The sequence below is a fragment of the Polistes dominula genome, unplaced genomic scaffold (assembly GCF_049000335.1).
Source record: "Polistes dominula isolate Pdom_NZ unplaced genomic scaffold, Pdom_raw_medaka contig_24, whole genome shotgun sequence".
NCBI lineage: Eukaryota > Metazoa > Arthropoda > Insecta > Hymenoptera > Vespidae > Polistes > Polistes dominula.
In genome coordinates, this window is record NW_028301150.1 from 4166844 (window position 1) to 4186402 (window position 19559).

Below are 19559 nucleotides of genomic sequence, written 5' to 3' on the forward strand. Positions count from 1 at the left end.
TTGTGAATGTTTTCAAAAGATAATATGTAAGAGAAATAAAAAGAAAGAAAGTAAAAGAAAAGAAAAGAAAAGAGAAAAAAATATTGAAAGGAAATTCAGTAGTCATGCGGGTATAACCGAACGAACGATAAATCTCACGTAAGTTGTTAGTAGCGAAAACCACCCACCCCCCTTTTCTCATCCCCCATACCCCATTCGCTACCGGGGGTTTACTGCCGGGCACAATTTTAATCCGCGCCCATCTTAATCGTGGGTGTGGCAGTTGGCGGCGAGTAATCGGCTCTTTAATTCCTGCAAAATCAGGGATAACGAGGGGCTTCGTTTGTTTCTACGCCGTTCTATCCGTCTCTCTCTCTCTTACTCTTTCTTTCTCTCTCTCTTATTCTAGTGTTTCGCCCTTTCGTGTTCTTTCTCTTTTCGACCCTATCTCTCTTTCTTACTCTCTCACACTCTTTTCTCTCTCTCTTTCTCTTTCTCTTCTTTCTCTCGAAGCCCGAACACGATGGTAGTTGCACGAGTAGTAGGCGATCGTTACACCAAAGGATCATCAATCACCAGAGCGCGCCGTTTTAACTCGGCTACACGCAAAAGAGCCGGCTCGTGCACGCGGCTCGATCCACTTCCTTTTTTTTTTTTTCTTTTTCGCCTGAGTTACACGCGAAAAGTTAGAAGGAACGAGAGAGAGAAAAAGAAGACGCGACGAGAGAAAAACCACGAGGATAACGAAAAAGCGCGTTCGAGAGGCATATGGAAATGCAAAACGAAAATGAGAGAGTAAGAGAGATGGATCGAACGAGTTGGAAATAATGAAGAAAGAAAAAAAAGAAAAAAAAAAAGGAGAAAAAGATAGGGGGAAATAAAAATTTGCAACGAGAACCTCTTTCAGAAATTTTCTTCTGTATTTTTTTTTGAGGGGGGAGGGTTGGGGTTATTTCTTTTTGCTTTTATTATTTTCCGAATGAAATTTGATTATTTCAAGAATACTTTTTAATACTAGATAAATTATATTTAACGTGTTAAAGTATGAAATACTGGTAAGTGTAATGAATTGTAGTATACACTGTACAAGATTGTTAAAAACAATAAAAAAAAGGAAAAATAAATGAGAGATCACAAGTAAGAATTTACAAAATATATGTAATAGTTATATTGAACATGCTAAAAATATTAAATAATTATACATTGGGGCTAATAATAAGATTGTAAAGAAATAAAAATACGATGAACGTACATAAAAAAAAAAAAATATCTAAAGAATTTTATATAATTCGTGTTTCTTTTTTATTAGTATTTTTTTCCTTTCCAATGAAATCTCATTATTTCAAGAATAAGTATAATACTGCGTAGCTATAGATGTTATTTAACATGTTTAAAAAAAAAAAAAAAGAAGGAAAATAGAGATAATGATATATAAACACAACACACATATTTAACGTGTTAAACTTAAGAAACCCACGTACCGAATAATATAAATAGTTTCGAAGAATAGTAAAAAAAAAAAAAAAAAAAAAAAAGTAACAGACGAAGAAGAAATAAAGAAAAGAGAATGGAACAGATAAAAAGAAATAGAGATAGTGTCCAGAGTATTTATTCGACAGAAGGAAAATGCATACATATTCATGATAAAAGTTCTATTTTGCAGTGCGATAATAGCTAGAGTCATGTCTCACGTATGCATATAAATACAAGAGAGAACAAAATATACCTACCAGCTTTCTATTTCTCTCTCTCTCTCTCTCTCTCTCTTACTCGGGCTTTTCCCGTTTGGATAAAAAGGCTTGTGCAGGATGACAAAAGGCGGAAAAAATATAGGTTGGATCATCCGTCTTCCGTGTACAACACATCCTAGCCTAACGGCCAGAAACGTGTTCTCCTCAGTTACCCCTCTCCTACCTTTCCATTCCCTTCACCCCCTTATAACCACCACCCTTCATCCATCCTTCTCAATCTCCCGGTGGCTTCGTAATAAATATAAAAGTACCCCCGGCGAGTCGAACGTTCGTTCATCCACGAGCGTGCCGGTGGCTGCCTTGTCAAGAGTTACGCGAACAGGGGAGGAAAGGGGTGGAACTGTGGGCTTCGTGCTAGAGGAAGAGGATGAGGAAGAGGACGGTGGATACTCGGAGGGTTGAATTTCGTAGAAGGGGCGGTATATTATTTGGCGGGACTCCAGCCGGCCGCAAGGCTCACTTCGTGTCTTTTCATCTTAGGCACAGTTTTTTGTCGAACAAAAGGGATAGTAGCTCTTCTTCTCTTATTATTTCTCTCTCTCCCTCTCTCTCTTTTTCTCTTTATTTTTCTATCTTTATTCTTCTCTGTCTGTCTCGTAGCAAGCAGGTAAGCCGTCGGGTATCGATGACGTATCTCTCTTTCTCTTTCTTTCTGTCTTTCTCTTTCTATCTTTTTAGGTTCTTTTTACGTTTTTCTTGATTTCGCTCCTCGCATTCTCTACTGCGCGCAGCTTGATTTGACATTTTTGTCCGGTGCATCGAGGCGCGGATTTATCTCTCTCTCTCTTTCTCTTTTCTTCTTTCTTTCTTTCTATTTCTGTACGTATGTATTATCTATCTATGTATATCCATCTCGGTTAACAAAAATATGGAGAGAAAAAAGTAACAAAGAATGAAAGAAAAAAAAATATATATATATATATGTTTCCACGGATTGGTTGGAAACGAACGTGGTGGTCTTCGATTTCCGCTATTGTGTGAATGTTAAAAAAAAAGGAAACAAAATGAAAGAGGGAGAGAGAGAGAGAGAGAGAGAGAAAGAGAAAATATCCATACATTGTCGGAGTTTCGATCATTGCCTCTGGTATCCCAGGATCATCATTCTCGCGTTTTCGGTTATTACGCGGTTACAATAATTCTTCCGATTCTCTTTCTCTCTCTTTTTCTCTCTCTCTTTGATACAACCCTTTTCGTATTTGCAGTTGCAGTAATCATGAACGATCGGTCAGGCGAAACGAACGTCACCGTTCGTTAAATGTTCATATCATACAACTGTAGAAATAATAGAAAAGTCTTGTAACTATTATGTCTAGTGGTAATCCGAGACTAGTTCTTTCGTTTATGAAAAATTGCTATCGAGAGAATATTTTTTTTTTCATTTTTATTTTCTTTTTAATAGAAATATATGTGAACGTTTCTTTGTATGTGTGATATATATATATTAATTTTATTTAATATTTTATTCGATCATTTTGATAAAGTGAAACAAGATTTACATTAGTGGTGTGAAATTTGTGGGTTATAATATATATTTAATAAATTCGATGACTATTACCATAAATGTTTAATTTTTATTAAGAATTAATAATTAATTAATTGATATTATTAACAATGAATGTAACGTATTATATAAATGAATAATTTTACCTAACTAAGGAATAAATAATTAATTTATATTATTAATAATAAATGCGTATTATGCATACGTGAATAAAATTATACTTTATACATACATATGTATATACTTTACGAACATAAACTTTCTCAACTGAAAATATAATAAATAATTGTAATATTGAAAATTAATAAAAAAAATTAATTAAATTTAAACGAAAAATTTCTTATCTTCAAAAATTTTACAACAAATCGTTGCAAACGTAGTTGTTTATAAATTGAAAAATATTTACGACAAATTTGCAAATTATAAACGATTTTAATTTATGATAAATAGATTTACGAATGAAAAAAAAAATATGAAACTAAAATGGGTTTAGAAAACAAAAATTCGTATAAAACAATTACAATTACATGATTTTGATTCGACAAATTTCACTTAGACGCGTGGCTTGTTCGCGCCAAAGCGAAGGTAACCCGGTTGCAAGCTCGCACCGGATGCGTATTCTGGATGCATACACACGGTCCGCATAAATACTCGGCGCGTTCTGTCTCACGGAAGGCGCGAACCAACGGGTAAGAGAGAGAGAGAGAGAGAGAGAGAGAGAGAGAGAAGAGAGAGAGGCACGAATGCAGGAATACAGAAACAGACAGAGATATATAGATAGAGAGAAATACAAATAGCTTAATAGAGAGAGATAGATCAAGAATAAAACAGTATGAGAAAGAGAGAGAAAGAGATTGAAACACCTAAATAAAGAGAAACAGATGTAGTGAAAGAAAAAGAGAGTAGAACATATGCAAATAAATATTAGAAAAAGAAAAACGATACTGTACTAACATGAGATAAAGAAAAACAGGGAAAGATAAAGTAAATAAGAGAGAGTCAAAAACGTATAATGAGAGATAAAGAAAGAAAAAGAAGGATAGACGAATAGAGAAAAAGAGAGAGAAAAATAGATAGATGCACACTTGCTATCTCTCCCTCTCTCTCTCTCTCTCTCTTTCTTTCTCTCTCTTTCTCTTTCACTCTTAGTGTGTTTCTCAGTCTGTTTTAGTATAGCCAGTGTATAACTCAGAATCGCGTGGGAACTAGAGCACTCCCGCATACGGTGAACGTTTCGTAGCGTATCGTACCGCACAGCACCGCATCTAACCGTACCGAAGACGAAGACAACAAGGATGACGTGATATCCAGGAGCTGCTGCTCTGGATGCAGGACGTCCTTCTCTCTATAAATCACTGGCAATGCTTTTCCTCGAACAATATCTCTTCAAAGATAGAAAGAGATAGTGTACATATGTATATATATATATACATATATATATTATATTGTATATAAACTCTCTATCTCAACGATGTCACTCCATTGATGTCGATCTTAAGAACCTCTCGTCTTCTGCTTTAATCTTACTACTAAGATTCTATACGCGTTACGGTATCTGAGAACGGTCCATGAAAATCTCTTATTTTCTTATGTTTATATATATATATATATATATATATATATATATATATATATAGGTACCGTTAGTATGTACCATCTTCTTTATCGTCTATTGCTTACTCAAATATTTTTAGTATTACGAAATTTAATTATTCACTGATTGTATGGTTGTAACATTGTGCAATTATTGGTAGATCAATAATTTTATTATTCTAAATTAATAATTATTATTATAATCTTTTTTTTTTGTAAATACAATAAATGAGCATATAGAATTAATTAGAAATAATAATAAATATTATATTGTAATATTATTATTTTTTTACCTGTTCAACTTCCCTATGATACAAAGTTTTGTATATATTTTATTTTGTGGACGCGAAAAACAATTAATTGAATTATTATCATTATTTATCTTTTCTTTTTCTTTTTTTTGGATTTTTCTTTTTCAATGTTCCTCACTATAATCTCATATAAATTTATATAATTTCAGTTATACCTATTATTCTGAGTCTAATCCTATTACGTTAAGATAATATTTGAATGAATCAACGTACGAGTGTATAAGGAAAAAGAAAAAAGAAAGAAACAATTCAAAAAAAAAAAAATATCTACTATTTACTTTAGGTTAAATTTATTTGATCAAGCGTAACGAGAGAGAGAGAGAGAGAGAGAGAGAGAGAGAGAGAGAAAGAGAGAGAAAGAGATGGAATAACGTTTTTCTTCTAAATCGTTCTTTAACCTGCCAAGAAGTGACTATAACGAGGAGACGATAGCAACATTACTCTTAGGACGACATATCGGCAGCAAATACGGCGTTCCTCCTATCTTTTGCTGTCCACTTTTAGCCTTTCTTTCTCTCTCACAAACACACATACACTAATACACAAACATACATTTCGCAAAGAGATATATATCTTCTCTTTTCCATTTTCTCTCTCTCTCTCTCTCTCTCTCTCTCTCTCTCTCTCTCTCTCTCATACACGTACTCTCCTTCTATCTTTCGTTTCGTTTGGTATAGTGATACCAAAAAATAATGATTTTTTTTTTCCTTTCCAATTCTTTTTCTTTTCCTTTTCTTTTTCTTTTTTTTTATTCATTCACCTCGCCGCCTCGAGCAGCATTATTAATGACCGCGGAAACCGCGTCAAAGATCTCACGGGTTTGCGAGCGTGATCTATCCCGCGTGTACGATACGCATTTTTTAACCAGCCCTCCACCTCCTCGTGATGAATGGCGGTTAACCGCAGCCGGGATGTTCTTGTCCCGCTTTGCGAGGATATAACCAACCTCGACCGAGAAGAGATCGTGGATCAGCTTTCAGACGAACTATGATTTAACGTTTCTGCGAACGCGTGCCTGCCTCACTTAGAAGCTACTGGGTCTGTCTATCTTTAAAGAATAACTATTGCAACAATTAACAATAATAATAGTTAAATGTCACTAATGAAAGATATGTATTTGAAACACCGATTATGATTACGAAACAACAAATTTTTATAATATTTTTATGCATTCGCGATCATATTTAAGCGTTTATCATATTATTATTTCATTTGATACGTCCCGTTTTAAATATACAAATAATATGTATGTATATAGAAATGATATTTAATTAATAGTATTATATATATTTAAAAATTAAAAAATTTGTATTTATTATTTATTAATTAAATTGTATTTATATAGGTGGCTTGATACATTGAGAATATAACCATAGGTATAGTGCGGATAATTTTTAATGTAACCTCGTATAAGTATTATGTAATATAGCTGGGTTTTTATTAGTGAAGAGTATTTAAGGTCTATAAAGATAAGAAAAAGTTTCCTTGTTATGAACGTTTTCTAATATTATTCACCTCGTTACGCAATTCTTCGACCTTGTTAGACAATTCTAATACTTTCTTTTCCAAATCAGGTAATATAGGAGTGATAGATTCAAATGATTTTCTATCAACGCAGTGTTTTAAAATAACATCATCTGAATCAGCTCCTTGTTCATGAGCTAAACACTCTTCTATCAAAAGATCACCAATTGACCAATCTTTGATAAAATTAACGTGATTTGTTTTAAAAGCATACGTCATGTCTGATCGGCAACGATAAGACCATGGATTACTCGCTATCAATACCAATTTTAAATTTTTCAATTTCTTGAAATTGTCTTTCGTTATACACTCGACTAATTCGTTGTAAGCAACATCAAGTGTTTCAAGTTTCGGTAGTAACTCGTAAAACTCCGGTTCAATTCTAGCAATTCGATTTCTCAAAACGATCAATTCCTTCAAGTTGAACAATCCCCGTACCCAGGAAGCCTCGATTGCTTGGATCCGATTGTTCGACAAGTCGAGCGTCTCTAGTTTATCGAGCCTTCTGAATGCATGGGCTTCTATACTTTCCAAGGAACATCCGGTGATCCTCAATTCTATCAGACTAGCAGCGAATCTTGAGAAAGCGTCGGCTGGTATTCTGCTGATGGTAGACTTCTCTAATCTAAGTCCAACTACAGAGTCCGGTAACGAGTCCAACTGATTTACGGACAGTTAAGATCGTTCATCATTAAATGAGATTAAATTTAACAAGAAGAAATAGAAGGAAGAGATAAAGAAATCCAAAGTATTTTATCAGTTTTAATTTTATTTACAAATGAACGATTTAGTATTAGACAAAATGATATGATTTAATGTAAAAAAAATTATATATTTTGTTATTGTATTAATATTTGGTATACAAATAGGGGTGTTAACTTGTGTTAGAAATTATTTTATATTAATTCCGATAACCCAAAATGATGAGTGTTTAATTATGTCATTATATGTTGAAGAGATCAAATTCTGTTGATGTGAGTGTTTAGTTATTATTTTATTACCACTAAAACTTATCATAAATAAGCTTTTAAATGAAATATTTCTTAATATAAAAATTGTGTTACCATGCAAACGTTTTAATAGCTTTTAATAAAAAAAGTAATACATACTTGTGCTAAATTCGTAACACCTTGACACGTATAAAATCTTGGTTTATCTTGTCGCTCATTACAAACTTCTGCTGAAGAAGTGTCGAAGAAAATAGTCGCCAAGACGGCAACCAAGTAAAACAATGATCCTTTCATTGTGGCTTTTAGTAAGAGACTACTTGTCCAACTTATTATTTCCTCCTTATTTATACCCACTATCTTTATTCTTGAATGGAAAAATACTTCATGCCGGGAAATACCCTGAAATTTATCATGAGGGACTTTATCGCTATTTATTGATGAATAAAATGATTATTTATCACATGCTCGTCGCGTTTAACGCAATCGTGCAGACACATATTTTAAATACAATTTTTTTCTAGTAACTTAAATTCAGTCATGAGTAACATCCCAAGGTTTACGATTCTCATATGTATCTTTAATTAGATTCACTCGCGACTCGCCAGATCTGGTTATGTTTGTAAATATCACAAATAAAACATAACATTTTCAACTTATTAATATTTATAAAAATAAATCAATGAAAACGTATCGAACCTATTGAACAAAATTATTACACACGTAGCAAAGACCAATAATAACTGCTGCCATTTAATGATATTATGATAAATGTTTAATACGTGAAATATTTGATTAAAAAATATTTAACAGATTAAATATCAATATTCGACACGATATTATATTTATTTGATAAATATTTGTATAAATTATTTGACATATTGAATATTTAAATATATTGAATTTCTCGCGATTCGTATTTGAAATATTAATCGAGTGTATAATGCGATGAATGATTTTTCGTATTGAAAAAGGAAAAGAAAGAGAAAGTTTTTATCGAAGGTCAAATAATATGAGAAGTGCATATTGCTGATGAATAAACTGGAATCGTAAAAAGATTTAAAAATATATCTCCATAAATTACATTACACTTGGAAGAATTTCATTAATGTTTTTTCTTTTTTTTATGTGCAACACCTCGTTTATAATCATAAATACAATTCACAAATAATAAGACATATCGAGGTAATAAAAACTTACGCACGATATGGGAGAAAAAGTGATGGAAATGATATTTACAAAAAATTGTGACAAAATTAAAAAAAGAAATAAGTAGTTTTGTGATCAATTCGACTTCGTGTCTTTTAATGGACTGTCCGTAGTTTAAATTTTACGTATAAAACATAACCTTTTTAAACATACATAACTAGATTATCTATTATATGTTGTTACGTAAAGTGTAAACAACACGCAGATTGTTTTATTTCTTTTTCTTTATCAACGTACGTGTATAAACACTTTTAGTTGAAAGTCAATCGGATAGATACTAACATTGTGTGTTTTGATTCAGTGTCAGTGTTCGTTCGGAATTCGTGCGGAACAGAGAAACCAACGGAGTTTATCTTCAAACTTTTATTATTACATTTGTTTTAAAAACTTATTTAATATTTTTTCATTGTTATATATTATAATATATAATAAGAAGATTCTTGGTAAGTCTAAATGAAAATTATCACATATTATTATGTGATGTGAAAAAAGAATTATTTGATTGATTAAAACGTAGGATGATTCTAAATCATGTCTGAAGTGTTTGTTATTAGAATTCAAAATAATTTTGAAGTTTTAATTAAGATTAGATATCGATAAATATGATCAACGAAATTTATGTGCTAAAAATGAAATTATAGTACTTGCCTAACAACAATTTAAACGTACATCATTATTTCAATTATCTAACCAATGATCTTCGAACTTTTAGGATTGACGATACTCTTACGAGTGTAAAGATATTTTTTTTTTTTTTGAAAAATAATCAGTTTTTGATTTGTCCATATTTTTGTGTGTTGCTTTTTATATTATTTAAAATATTAATACAAATTTTTAGCTTTGATATTAATTAATAATTAAATGAAATGTATCAAATACGATAATATATTTAAACGTCAATTCGTAAAATCCTTGTGTAACTAAAATTCCAAATGCAACACATTTCAAATTTATATTATTATTACAAAATATTCTCAATTTCTTTCTATTGCTGAATATTTATCATTATTATTGTGATTAGTATTATTAGAATATATAAGGATCAAAGGGTTAAATCTAAAGAAAAGAGACACGAGCAGATCCGTGACTCTTACACGAGTGCATAATGTTAAGGTAAAGTTGAACAGATCTATCGTTCGTGTAGTTCGTACGTATATCGAAGATACGCATCTACACACGCACGCTTGCTCACGGATAGAGGTTCGATATCGTCTACACCTACCCAAGTACTTTATTTCCTAACACGAAGAAGAATTAAGTAGTGACAAACGTTAAGCTAAACCTAAACCACTACTAACAGAACACCAATAGAAATGTTCACTATAGTCCTTGTTCAAGTTTTAGTCCTAGTCGTCATCGTCGTCGTCGTCGTCGTCGTCGTCGTCCTAGTCGTCAGGTGGTTTTATTCGAGAGAGATTATGGCACGATCGAGGTAATGCTGCTTTGTTATTACCTTATGCCGTGCGTTCAAAAAGACCTTAATGTCACTACGTCACGTATCTACATAAGTATACGTATATGTATTCGTATATGTATGTAATACGGATGTATTTGTGTATGCAATCGTGTCTTGTACCACTATAGTAAATTATAGAAAATATATTCGGAAAATTTTGATAGAAATCGATAATCGTTGTTTAGACGAATAATTAGAATTACAATGAAATTGTTTAAATCGATCGATATTATATATATTAGGTTGATAACTAAGTAATTACAGATTTTTCAAGGAAAATGATTAGTGTAATCCGTAATTATTAAGTTGTCAACCCAATATTGGATAGATTTGTACAAATTCATAATATTTGGTTGCCCAGAAAATTTCTACCAATTTTTTATTATAACGTATGTTTGTTTGAAAAAGGTTATTTATTTTTGAACATTATCAGTATACATATATAAGTGATAAATGACCTTACAACAGCTTAAACATTTAAAGTATATAAAATATAATTTTTGGTGTTCTTCATTATATGAAACGTCTCATCAAAACACATTAACATTTATGGTAATTAATCGTTAGAATATTAAACACTACAATTATATATACAGTCAGTTATTATTATAACGTATGTAAAATAAGTCAACGGTCTATAACCATATTGGATCATTAAAATCAAGCAACGGTTTATTAACATGGATGGGTGAGTTGTTCGAAAAAAAGAACACAAACCTTGCACTGTTAATTTCAGAGAAACGGTAAAAAAAATACGACTTCTTTTTAGTAGTACTGGAATAGGTATGATAAAGTGTTTGTAAAGAAAAGTACTTAAACTCATAAAAGGGATGAAAATAAAAATAAACTAATATATATAAAATATTTATCAGTACATATTTTCCATAAATTAATGTACATCTCTTTTCTTTTTATTATAAATATATAATAAATCACATAATCTTTATGAATGTTATTTAACAAAATAGAAATAATAGAAGAAAAATTAGGTCAATCAGTTTTTTTGCCTTAGAATAATTCTCTTTCTTTTAATATCCTTTTATTTAGGTAAAAAAAAAAAAAAAAAAAAAAAGTAAAAAGAAAGAATCCTTTGGAAAATCTTTCCCTTTTTACTTGGATTCGGTCTCCGAGATTTTTCAGTTCCCAAATGCGAAAGAAAGAAAGAAAGAAAGAAAAACAAAGAAAGAGAGAAAGAGAATGATAAAGGAAAAGAGAGAGAGAGAGAAAGAAAGAGAGAGAGAGAGAGAGAAGAGATCGCTTGGAGCCTTTTATCCGATTAAATGCCGCGATTAGACAAAGCCGGAAGTTATTAGTCGATTGAACTTTTTTATCGGAATTACCCCGGCTCGCGAACTTTACAGCGTATTTCCCTTGAGCGTAATGGTATTTGTGTGAATCTAGAAGTCCGTAGACTACTTACGAAATAATTCTACTGGTGGAGGTTAAATACAATAAAAAAAAAGAAAGACAAAAAAATTAAAACCTAAAAAAATAAAGCAAGATGAAGAAAGAAGAAAATAAGACGAAAATTAAAAGAAAAGAAGAAGAAGAAGAAGAAATAGAAGGAAGAAAACGTTCGTGGTAACTTCTTTAAAAGGGTTACTCTTTCGCATTACTAGCACTTTATTTGCACCGGTAGCCCTGATGCTAGGCTAACCTGCTACTGGGATAACGAAACCTAAAGGAGTATGGGTTAAGAGTGGGTGAAGGTTGAAAATAGGGTGGATAGTAAGAAGAGAAGTAAAACGAATTTCGAAGTAAACGTTATACTTCGTTTATCGAGTTACTAAGCGTTTCAGAATAAAATGTCCATTTGTAAAGACTTTTTACATTTTTTATTCTTTTTTTTTATCTATTTTTTTTCACCAAGCAATAATATTAACATTACTTTGGTGACAATAACAATGAAGTCTATAAATAGAAGTAAAATTAATTATTAATTTAATATAGAATTATTATTAAAATTTTTAATTTATTTATTCTCTTATTATTATTATTATTATTATTATTATATATTATTATTAATTGGCGTTAGGAACTCGAAAGTTCATTGCCGCAAATACCAATTCCCGCCATTGTTATTTATTCTCTTATATTATTAAATTTATTAAATAATATTAAATAGTATTACATCGTAATCGATTTGGAAAGATTTTTCTTTTCTTTTTTTTCTTTTTAACGATGACCATTTACTTGTTTCGATGAGAAATATTTTTAGTGTTCAAGTTATATTTAAATTTCAAATAAAAAAAATAAATAAAATTTATATTTATAATATAAATATTAATATATTAAATATATATTAAATATTAATATACATTATATATTTATATATAATATAATATTAAATATAAAAATAAATATACCTATAAATACATAATAAATAAATACTTATTTGTATTAAATATGGTTCAATTATTTTATTTTATTTTTAAATATTAAAATTTAGTTTTATACGTACTATTAACTAATCATCTAAGTTGATTGTTCTATGTAAAAACACACACACACATACATAGATATGCATGCGTGAATTTGAAGTAATCATCATTAATAATAACGTTGACGTGTTAAAAAAGCAAATATAGAAAAACCTCGAAGGTTATCTATAAGATTTCATTTTTTCCTCGTTATCTCTCGAATTATTTTTTCAATGTCGAAAACGTATTAGAATATAAACAATCGATAGGATCAAACGTGTTTCTTTTTCATCTATTAATGTTTAATTAGTATATGTTGACGTAAATGATAAATAAATGATTGGTAGTATATTAAAATACTTTCAAACGATTAAAATCATTTAAAAATATAAAAAATATATTATCAGCTTGATAATACATTTTTTATCTTTAAATTTAATCGTTTAATTTCTCTCTCTCTCTCTTTTACCTTCTCTTTCTAATATATATTAGTATTTGTTAATTATAATTATATACGAGATTAGATGATTTATTTAATTAAGTATATATTGGGTTGGCAAGAAAGTAATTTCGGTTTTCTAATGTGAAATATCACTTTCTTGCCAACCTAATAATTTTATATATTTATATATATAAAAATACTTATATTATTTTATAATATAATAATAATAATAATAATAATAATAATAATAATAATATATATATATTTACTTACTTATTATTTACTTACTACCGAAATTACTTTCTTGCCAACCCAATAATAATTTAGTAGATATATTAATTTCAAAATATAATTACACGGCTAAGTTGAAATGTTTTGAGCAAATTTAACAAAAAAAGGCATATCTTTTTATAAATAATAAAAATTTGTTTCTAAAATAGGCTTAAGAATTTTCAATTCATCCACATAAATTAATTTTATATCAGATTTTAATAAATAAATTTATTTAAAAAAATCATAGAAAAATCTTTATTAAATTTTCACAAATCAAGTTTGTCTTAATTTACTCTCTTTCTACACCTTGATACACTTGCATCAAAGTAAAGAAAATCGAAGTAAGAGAAAGAAAGTGAGAGAGAGACAAACATTAGAATACATAGAACAGAATATATCTGGATATGCTCGATTAGATGAGCATACATGTAACACAAATACAATACACATATATAAACATACAAATCCATATGTAAAGATGAAAGTGTTGGTGCGATACATTGACGTTATACAAAGCAATAGAGGAGCGTCGGCGTGTTACTAGCAATTCTCTGTATACGGCATCGTAAACGAGTCTCGACGGTGCCGACGTAAACTGTGTCTCGATTGTTGCACTTTCAAGTAGAAAAAGAGAGAGAGAGAGAGAGAGAGAACACCAAGATCGAGAAATATCGAGAAATATCGAGAAAGAAAGAAACGGACACGTGCAGGGGAAAACGCACGTGCGTGTTTCGCATCAACTTGCAAAGAAGAAAGAATAAAAAAAAAAAAGGAAATAAAGTAAAAAAAAAAAAATGTATAAAGACAAAGGATAAAGGAAAATGGAGGTGCTGTCGATGTTGAAAGAGAAGGTGGAGGAAGAGTTGAAGGAGAAAGAGAAAGAGGGAGTGGTGGAGGAGGTGGAGGAGGAGGAAGAAGAAGATTGCAGTTCGTATGTACGTTGGAAGATTATCGAACGCGATCGACTCGGAACACGGAAACGTTGCAAAGACGATCTAGCAATGCGAGCTTTTATCGGTTACGTTCGTACGTTTGGTGAACCACGAATGGACGCGGATGTTACGCGCCTTTTCTCTACGCTTCTGTGAATTCTCAAATAGGAAAATCCAAAGAAGAAAACGATCTTTCCTGATCGTTTACATTCGTCCTTAGGTATCTACCATTTTTTCTCCAACCCTTTTCCCCGATCACCCCCTATCTTTTGTTTCTTTTATTTTTTTCTCTACGTTCCGAGGAAGAATTTCAAATGGTTTTTATGACTTGATTTCTTTTTCTGTTTTTTTATCATTGATGATTGGATTATTTTTATAAATATGTTTTTTATAATTTAAGCATGTAAGTTAAAGGTTTTGAGGTTAAGTAGAATTATTTTCTTTTTCTTTCTCTTATTTTTGTCAAATATATTTTTATTCGGAAAGAAATGGAAAGATGTTTGTTTTTTTTTTTATCAAAGCTCGAAACTTTTCAACTTACCCTCTTGTTGAAAATCGTTTATTCATATTTTAATATTATAGGTTTTTTTTTTCTATTGAAAGAAACAGTTTTATGAAAAAGGGGGTAGGAGGGAAAGCATGAGAAAATAAGATATAGAGTTAGAATAATTTTTATTACATTTTTTTTTTTTTTGACAATTAACTGCATCTAATTGTTCTTACAATGTACATATTATTAATTGAATATTCTATCAATTTGAAATTAATTTTGCAATGATTTTTACATCCAATGTGGTAATAACAACTCGTTCAAATTTTGGAGAATCAAATAATTATAACGAGAGTAATAATTAAATAATATATTTAATGATTATGGTCACGATAGACCACGTAATTTACGTTTACGAGTATTCTAAATTTAATTTATTTGAATAATAATTTCATCAAAAATATTGAAACTATTATAAATTAAGAACTTAAAAGAATTCTATGTGCACATATGCATGATAGTAGTTTATATATAACAGTTTATTATCATAAAAGATCCAATAAAGTTATTCTCGTTAAAAAATATGGATGCCTATCGAAGTTTGAGGTTAACAAGCATTGTTATCAAACCGTAATACGATGGTTTGATACAAAAAAAAAAAAAAAGAAAAAAGAAAATAGAAAAGTTAAAAAAAGAAAATCCACATTAAAAGAAGAAAGAGGAAAGAAAAGAATGAGAAAAATAATAGAGAAAGAAAGAAAAGAGAGAGAGAGAGAGAGAGAGAGAGAGAGAACGTAACGAAGGATAAGACGACGTGAACGTCCTTCGACCTTAATTCGGTGTGCGATAAGGCGTCTGGAGAAAATTTCTCCTTCGTCGGCTCCTTCGAGTCGAAAGGATAAAAGGAGAGTTAGTGAGAGAGAGAGAGAGAGAGAGAGAGAGAGAGAGAGAGAGAGAAAGAGAGTGTACTTCTACTACCCGCAGCTTCTTCTTCCTCTTCTTCTTCTTCTTCTTCTTCAAGAAAAGAAAGAGAAAGAAATAGAAAAAGGAAAAATAAAAAAAAAAAAGAAAGAAAAAAAAAATAAAGTCAAGCGTAACGACGACGGTGGACTAACGTCGTAAGTCGCGCCTCTTTACGAGCCATCTTGGATGGCCTGGAAATTATCCCAAGTGTTCGGCTAAAGAAGGATCACTTTGAAAAAGATGCGTGAGTGGTAGAAAATGAAAAAAAGAAAGAAAAAGAAAAAAAAAGATTAAAAAAAAAAAAAAATAGAAAAACAAAACTGTGTAACAAGAAAGTATGTGTGTGTGTGTGTGTGTGTGAAAGAAAGATGGTATGTATGTGAAAGAAAGAGATAAAATTAGAGTAAGAGAGAAGTTTAAAACGCAAAAGAGTCCAGCGAGAACGTTGAGGCACCTCGAACGGCCTCGCTCGCATTATGATAGGCGGTAATTACGCGCGGCATTAATTAGCCGTTTGATATATGACTCGGGGCGCACGTTGGTAAAGCGAGGGCGGTGACGAAGGAAGAGGAGAAAGAGGGAGAGGGGGTAGAAGGTGAAGAAGGAGAAGGAAGGGCGCCAAGGATTCGCGAAACGGATCATTAAGTGCACGTCTATGTATGTAAGTACGTACCTGATTTTCCATGTATTCGTTGAAGTAGGGTATATACATCTATAAATGTATATATGTTTATATACGTGTGTATTCTACCAACCCCATTTCACTGATTTCCTTTCGAGATATTTTTAGGAAATTATTTCATTTTATATTTCCAATATTTCGGAAAAGATCAATTTTTTAATTGATAATGACTATTTTAAATAGAATGTTATATAAATATATTATTATTATAGTAGTTGATATATAGTACATGTCTAGTAATGAACTTTCGAGTTCCTAATGCCAATAAATAATAATTAATAATAATAATAATAATAATAATAATAATAATAATAATAATAATAATAATAATAGTAATAATAACATATGTATAACTTCCAACTAATGTTGGAATTGTAGGGGTATTTGTATATTTAAATAAAAATAACGTTGCAATTATTGACAAAAAATTACGATAATTCTAATTAATAGATTTAACACTAAACATAAAAAAAAGAAATACAATAAAATTTTATAAAAAATAAAAAGCTTATAAGTAATAAAAATAATCTTTCAAAGGTACACCATTGTAATATTATAACGAGTACAAAGAAAAAAAGAAGAAGAAGAAGAAGTTCCTAACATAATATAGAGTTATGGCAACTAGTAAAAGGTATGTTTAAAGAAAAAAAAAATGCTTTCTAGAGAAAGGTATCAATGCATATACACATCTAAACATAGTTACGTGTAGGTAAAATATCCTCTTTGCGTATTCAACTGTTCCTCCTCCCTTCTTCACATCCTCGTGTTCCTTTTAATCTTCTCTCACACTCGGTTTTTCTTTCTCGGATGCTAGGCAGTTCTCGAAGTGCAGTGTGGCAAACAAGTGGTGGTGGAGGAGGTGGAGGTGGAGGAGGAGAAGAAGAAGAAGAAGAAGAGTTGTAAACAACTTGGCTGGCCCTCGGAAACATCCCCATAAAGTACGTTTTATCTATCGTAAATCGATGCAGCGGCGTATTTCACCGCGCCGCTCGCTGTTATACAATGCAGCTCAATTAATGCCAAACTGTTGCCCTGATTTATTTCTTAACTCGTCGGCACCACCGTGGCCGCCGTGGTCGAGGCACCATCGCCGCCACCTCATCGCGATAATCGCCCTCTACCGTATACGGCTATGCTTCTCGATAATAGCTGCGTACTTGCATTTACGGGAACCCATGGTACCTATCTTAACATATGTTCCTACAATATATATATATAAAATGGTTAATAAGTGTACGTGTATTCCATCTCTTCTAACTTTTTTATCAAACCATGGAATGTATTTTAACATACACTAACGACAAAAAGTTTGGATAATTTTTGTCTAAGTATTTAACGATTATTCATTATAATTTAATAGATAGACAAAATTTAATATTAATTGGTTGAACTAGTTTTTTAGACATTATCGGTCATTTTGGTTATTGTCCAATTCCAATGATTTACGTTGCCATTTTACAAACTTTTGGTCTGTATTGTATACGTACCTATATGTCTTTGGATGTGTGTGTGTGTTCAGTGGTTTTTTGTTTTTTATCTTTTTACAAGTATACTAACTCGAGCTCGTGTGTCTTATATCAACCACGTTGGACGCATAATTCTATTCGATTCGAAGTGCGTTTAGAGATAATAAATTCACAGTAAGAAGTAGAGGAACAGACGAATGGGAAACCGAATGGGAATCGAAGAGAAGAAGCTTGAAGCCAAGTTTCGCGGCATTCTCTCTCCTCATATCTTTCTTTATTTTTCACTTTATCTTTCTCTTACGGTATTTGATAATTTATGGTGTTCTCGATGAAATGCATGCCTCGTTCCGGCCTTGTTATAAAATCCATGCAGGCGATAACCGGAAGTATCACGTGTTTCAATGTAACACGCTTTGATATACAGCACTGGTTAATATTTATTGATTCAATATTTAGTAATATTTTTAATCAATATTTATAATTATATTTTTTTAGTATTTACCGATTAATCAAATATATTAACTTGACAAATGATTATTTACATCGATAATAAAAATATGGGTAAATATTTGAACATTTATTTATACAAATTATCGATCCAATTAATTATACTGATACATTATTCATACACATTTTGCGATAAGAAAAATACTAACGAGATTATAATATGATAACTTGCGAATTATAATTTCATTCTTCGCGTGATTTAATTGTCCCCAGAACACGGATATGAACAGTGGCTTACAAAGAAAGAATGAACAAGAAGTCTGGGATAATTCATCGTCATTGTTTTCTTTTCTTTTCTGTTGCTTCTGAAAAAATTCATTAAAAAATAACACAAAATACAAAATTATGATAATTAACATATCGTTGAAAAAAAAACAAAAGAAAACAGAAATCCTATTAAATTAAAATAACATAATAAAAAACAAAACGTTCAATAATTCTTCACAGGAGAGAGAGAAACGAAATAAATAATATTGATAAATAACAATAAAATAATAAACAATAATAAGATAATAAACAAAAAAAAAAAACAAATTAAGTAATGTAGCATGATCACAAAGCATAATAACCTTCCAATTATCCTAAAGACAAAAAAAATGTGCGTTTCTATCCATGTGTCTCACAGATAACAAGAATTTAAAAGTCAAAAGGAAAATGAAAAGAATGAAGGAAGGAAAATTACAGCTTCTTCTCTTCCTAAAGTAAAAGAAAGAGAAATAGAAAGAGAAAGAGAAAGAAAGAGAGTCAAAAGATGATGAAGAAGAAGAAGAAGAAGAGGTGTGCGTCTGCGAAATTTGAGAGTACCTTTGCTATATTCCCCTTAGCCTCCACCCCCGTCACTTCTACTAACCGCTCACCCATCTCCCTTCGCTCCCTATGCCACCCCACCCCAATCTCTCTTAGACTTCACAGAATCCAACAAACAATGAAGACGATCCTTGGAAAAGGGTATTTCCTTGCGATCCTACGTATTGCATGAGGAGTTGCATTCTCTTTCATTTTCTCATTCTCTCTCTCTCTCTCTCTTTCTCTCTCTCTCTCTCTCTTTTCTACGTCTTTCTTACTCTTTCCTTTTCTCTCGTTTTGATTTTCTCGTTTTCCGTCCTCGTCTTA

The 19559-nt window shown here is 30.9% G+C and overlaps 1 protein-coding gene and 1 long non-coding RNA gene across 2 annotated transcripts; one reads left to right on the forward strand and one right to left on the reverse strand.

Moving 5' to 3' along the window:
• Positions 1-6440: 6440 nt before the first annotated feature.
• Positions 6441-7960, reverse strand: LOC107065578 (uncharacterized). The gene is made up of 2 exons (XM_015319424.2): positions 7769-7960; positions 6441-7319 (listed from the first exon to the last, which is right to left on the reverse strand). Exons 1-2 carry the CDS (start codon positions 7901-7903, stop codon positions 6624-6626), a joined length of 831 nt encoding a protein of 276 aa, XP_015174910.2. The 5' UTR covers positions 7904-7960; the 3' UTR covers positions 6441-6623.
• An 8353-nt stretch (positions 7961-16313) lies between these two features.
• Positions 16314-18927, forward strand: LOC149030802 (uncharacterized). The gene is made up of 3 exons (XR_016178301.1): positions 16314-16452; positions 17011-17104; positions 17288-18927. It is a non-coding gene; the product is annotated as an uncharacterized LOC149030802 (long non-coding RNA).
• The last annotated feature ends 632 nt before the right edge of the window (positions 18928-19559 follow it).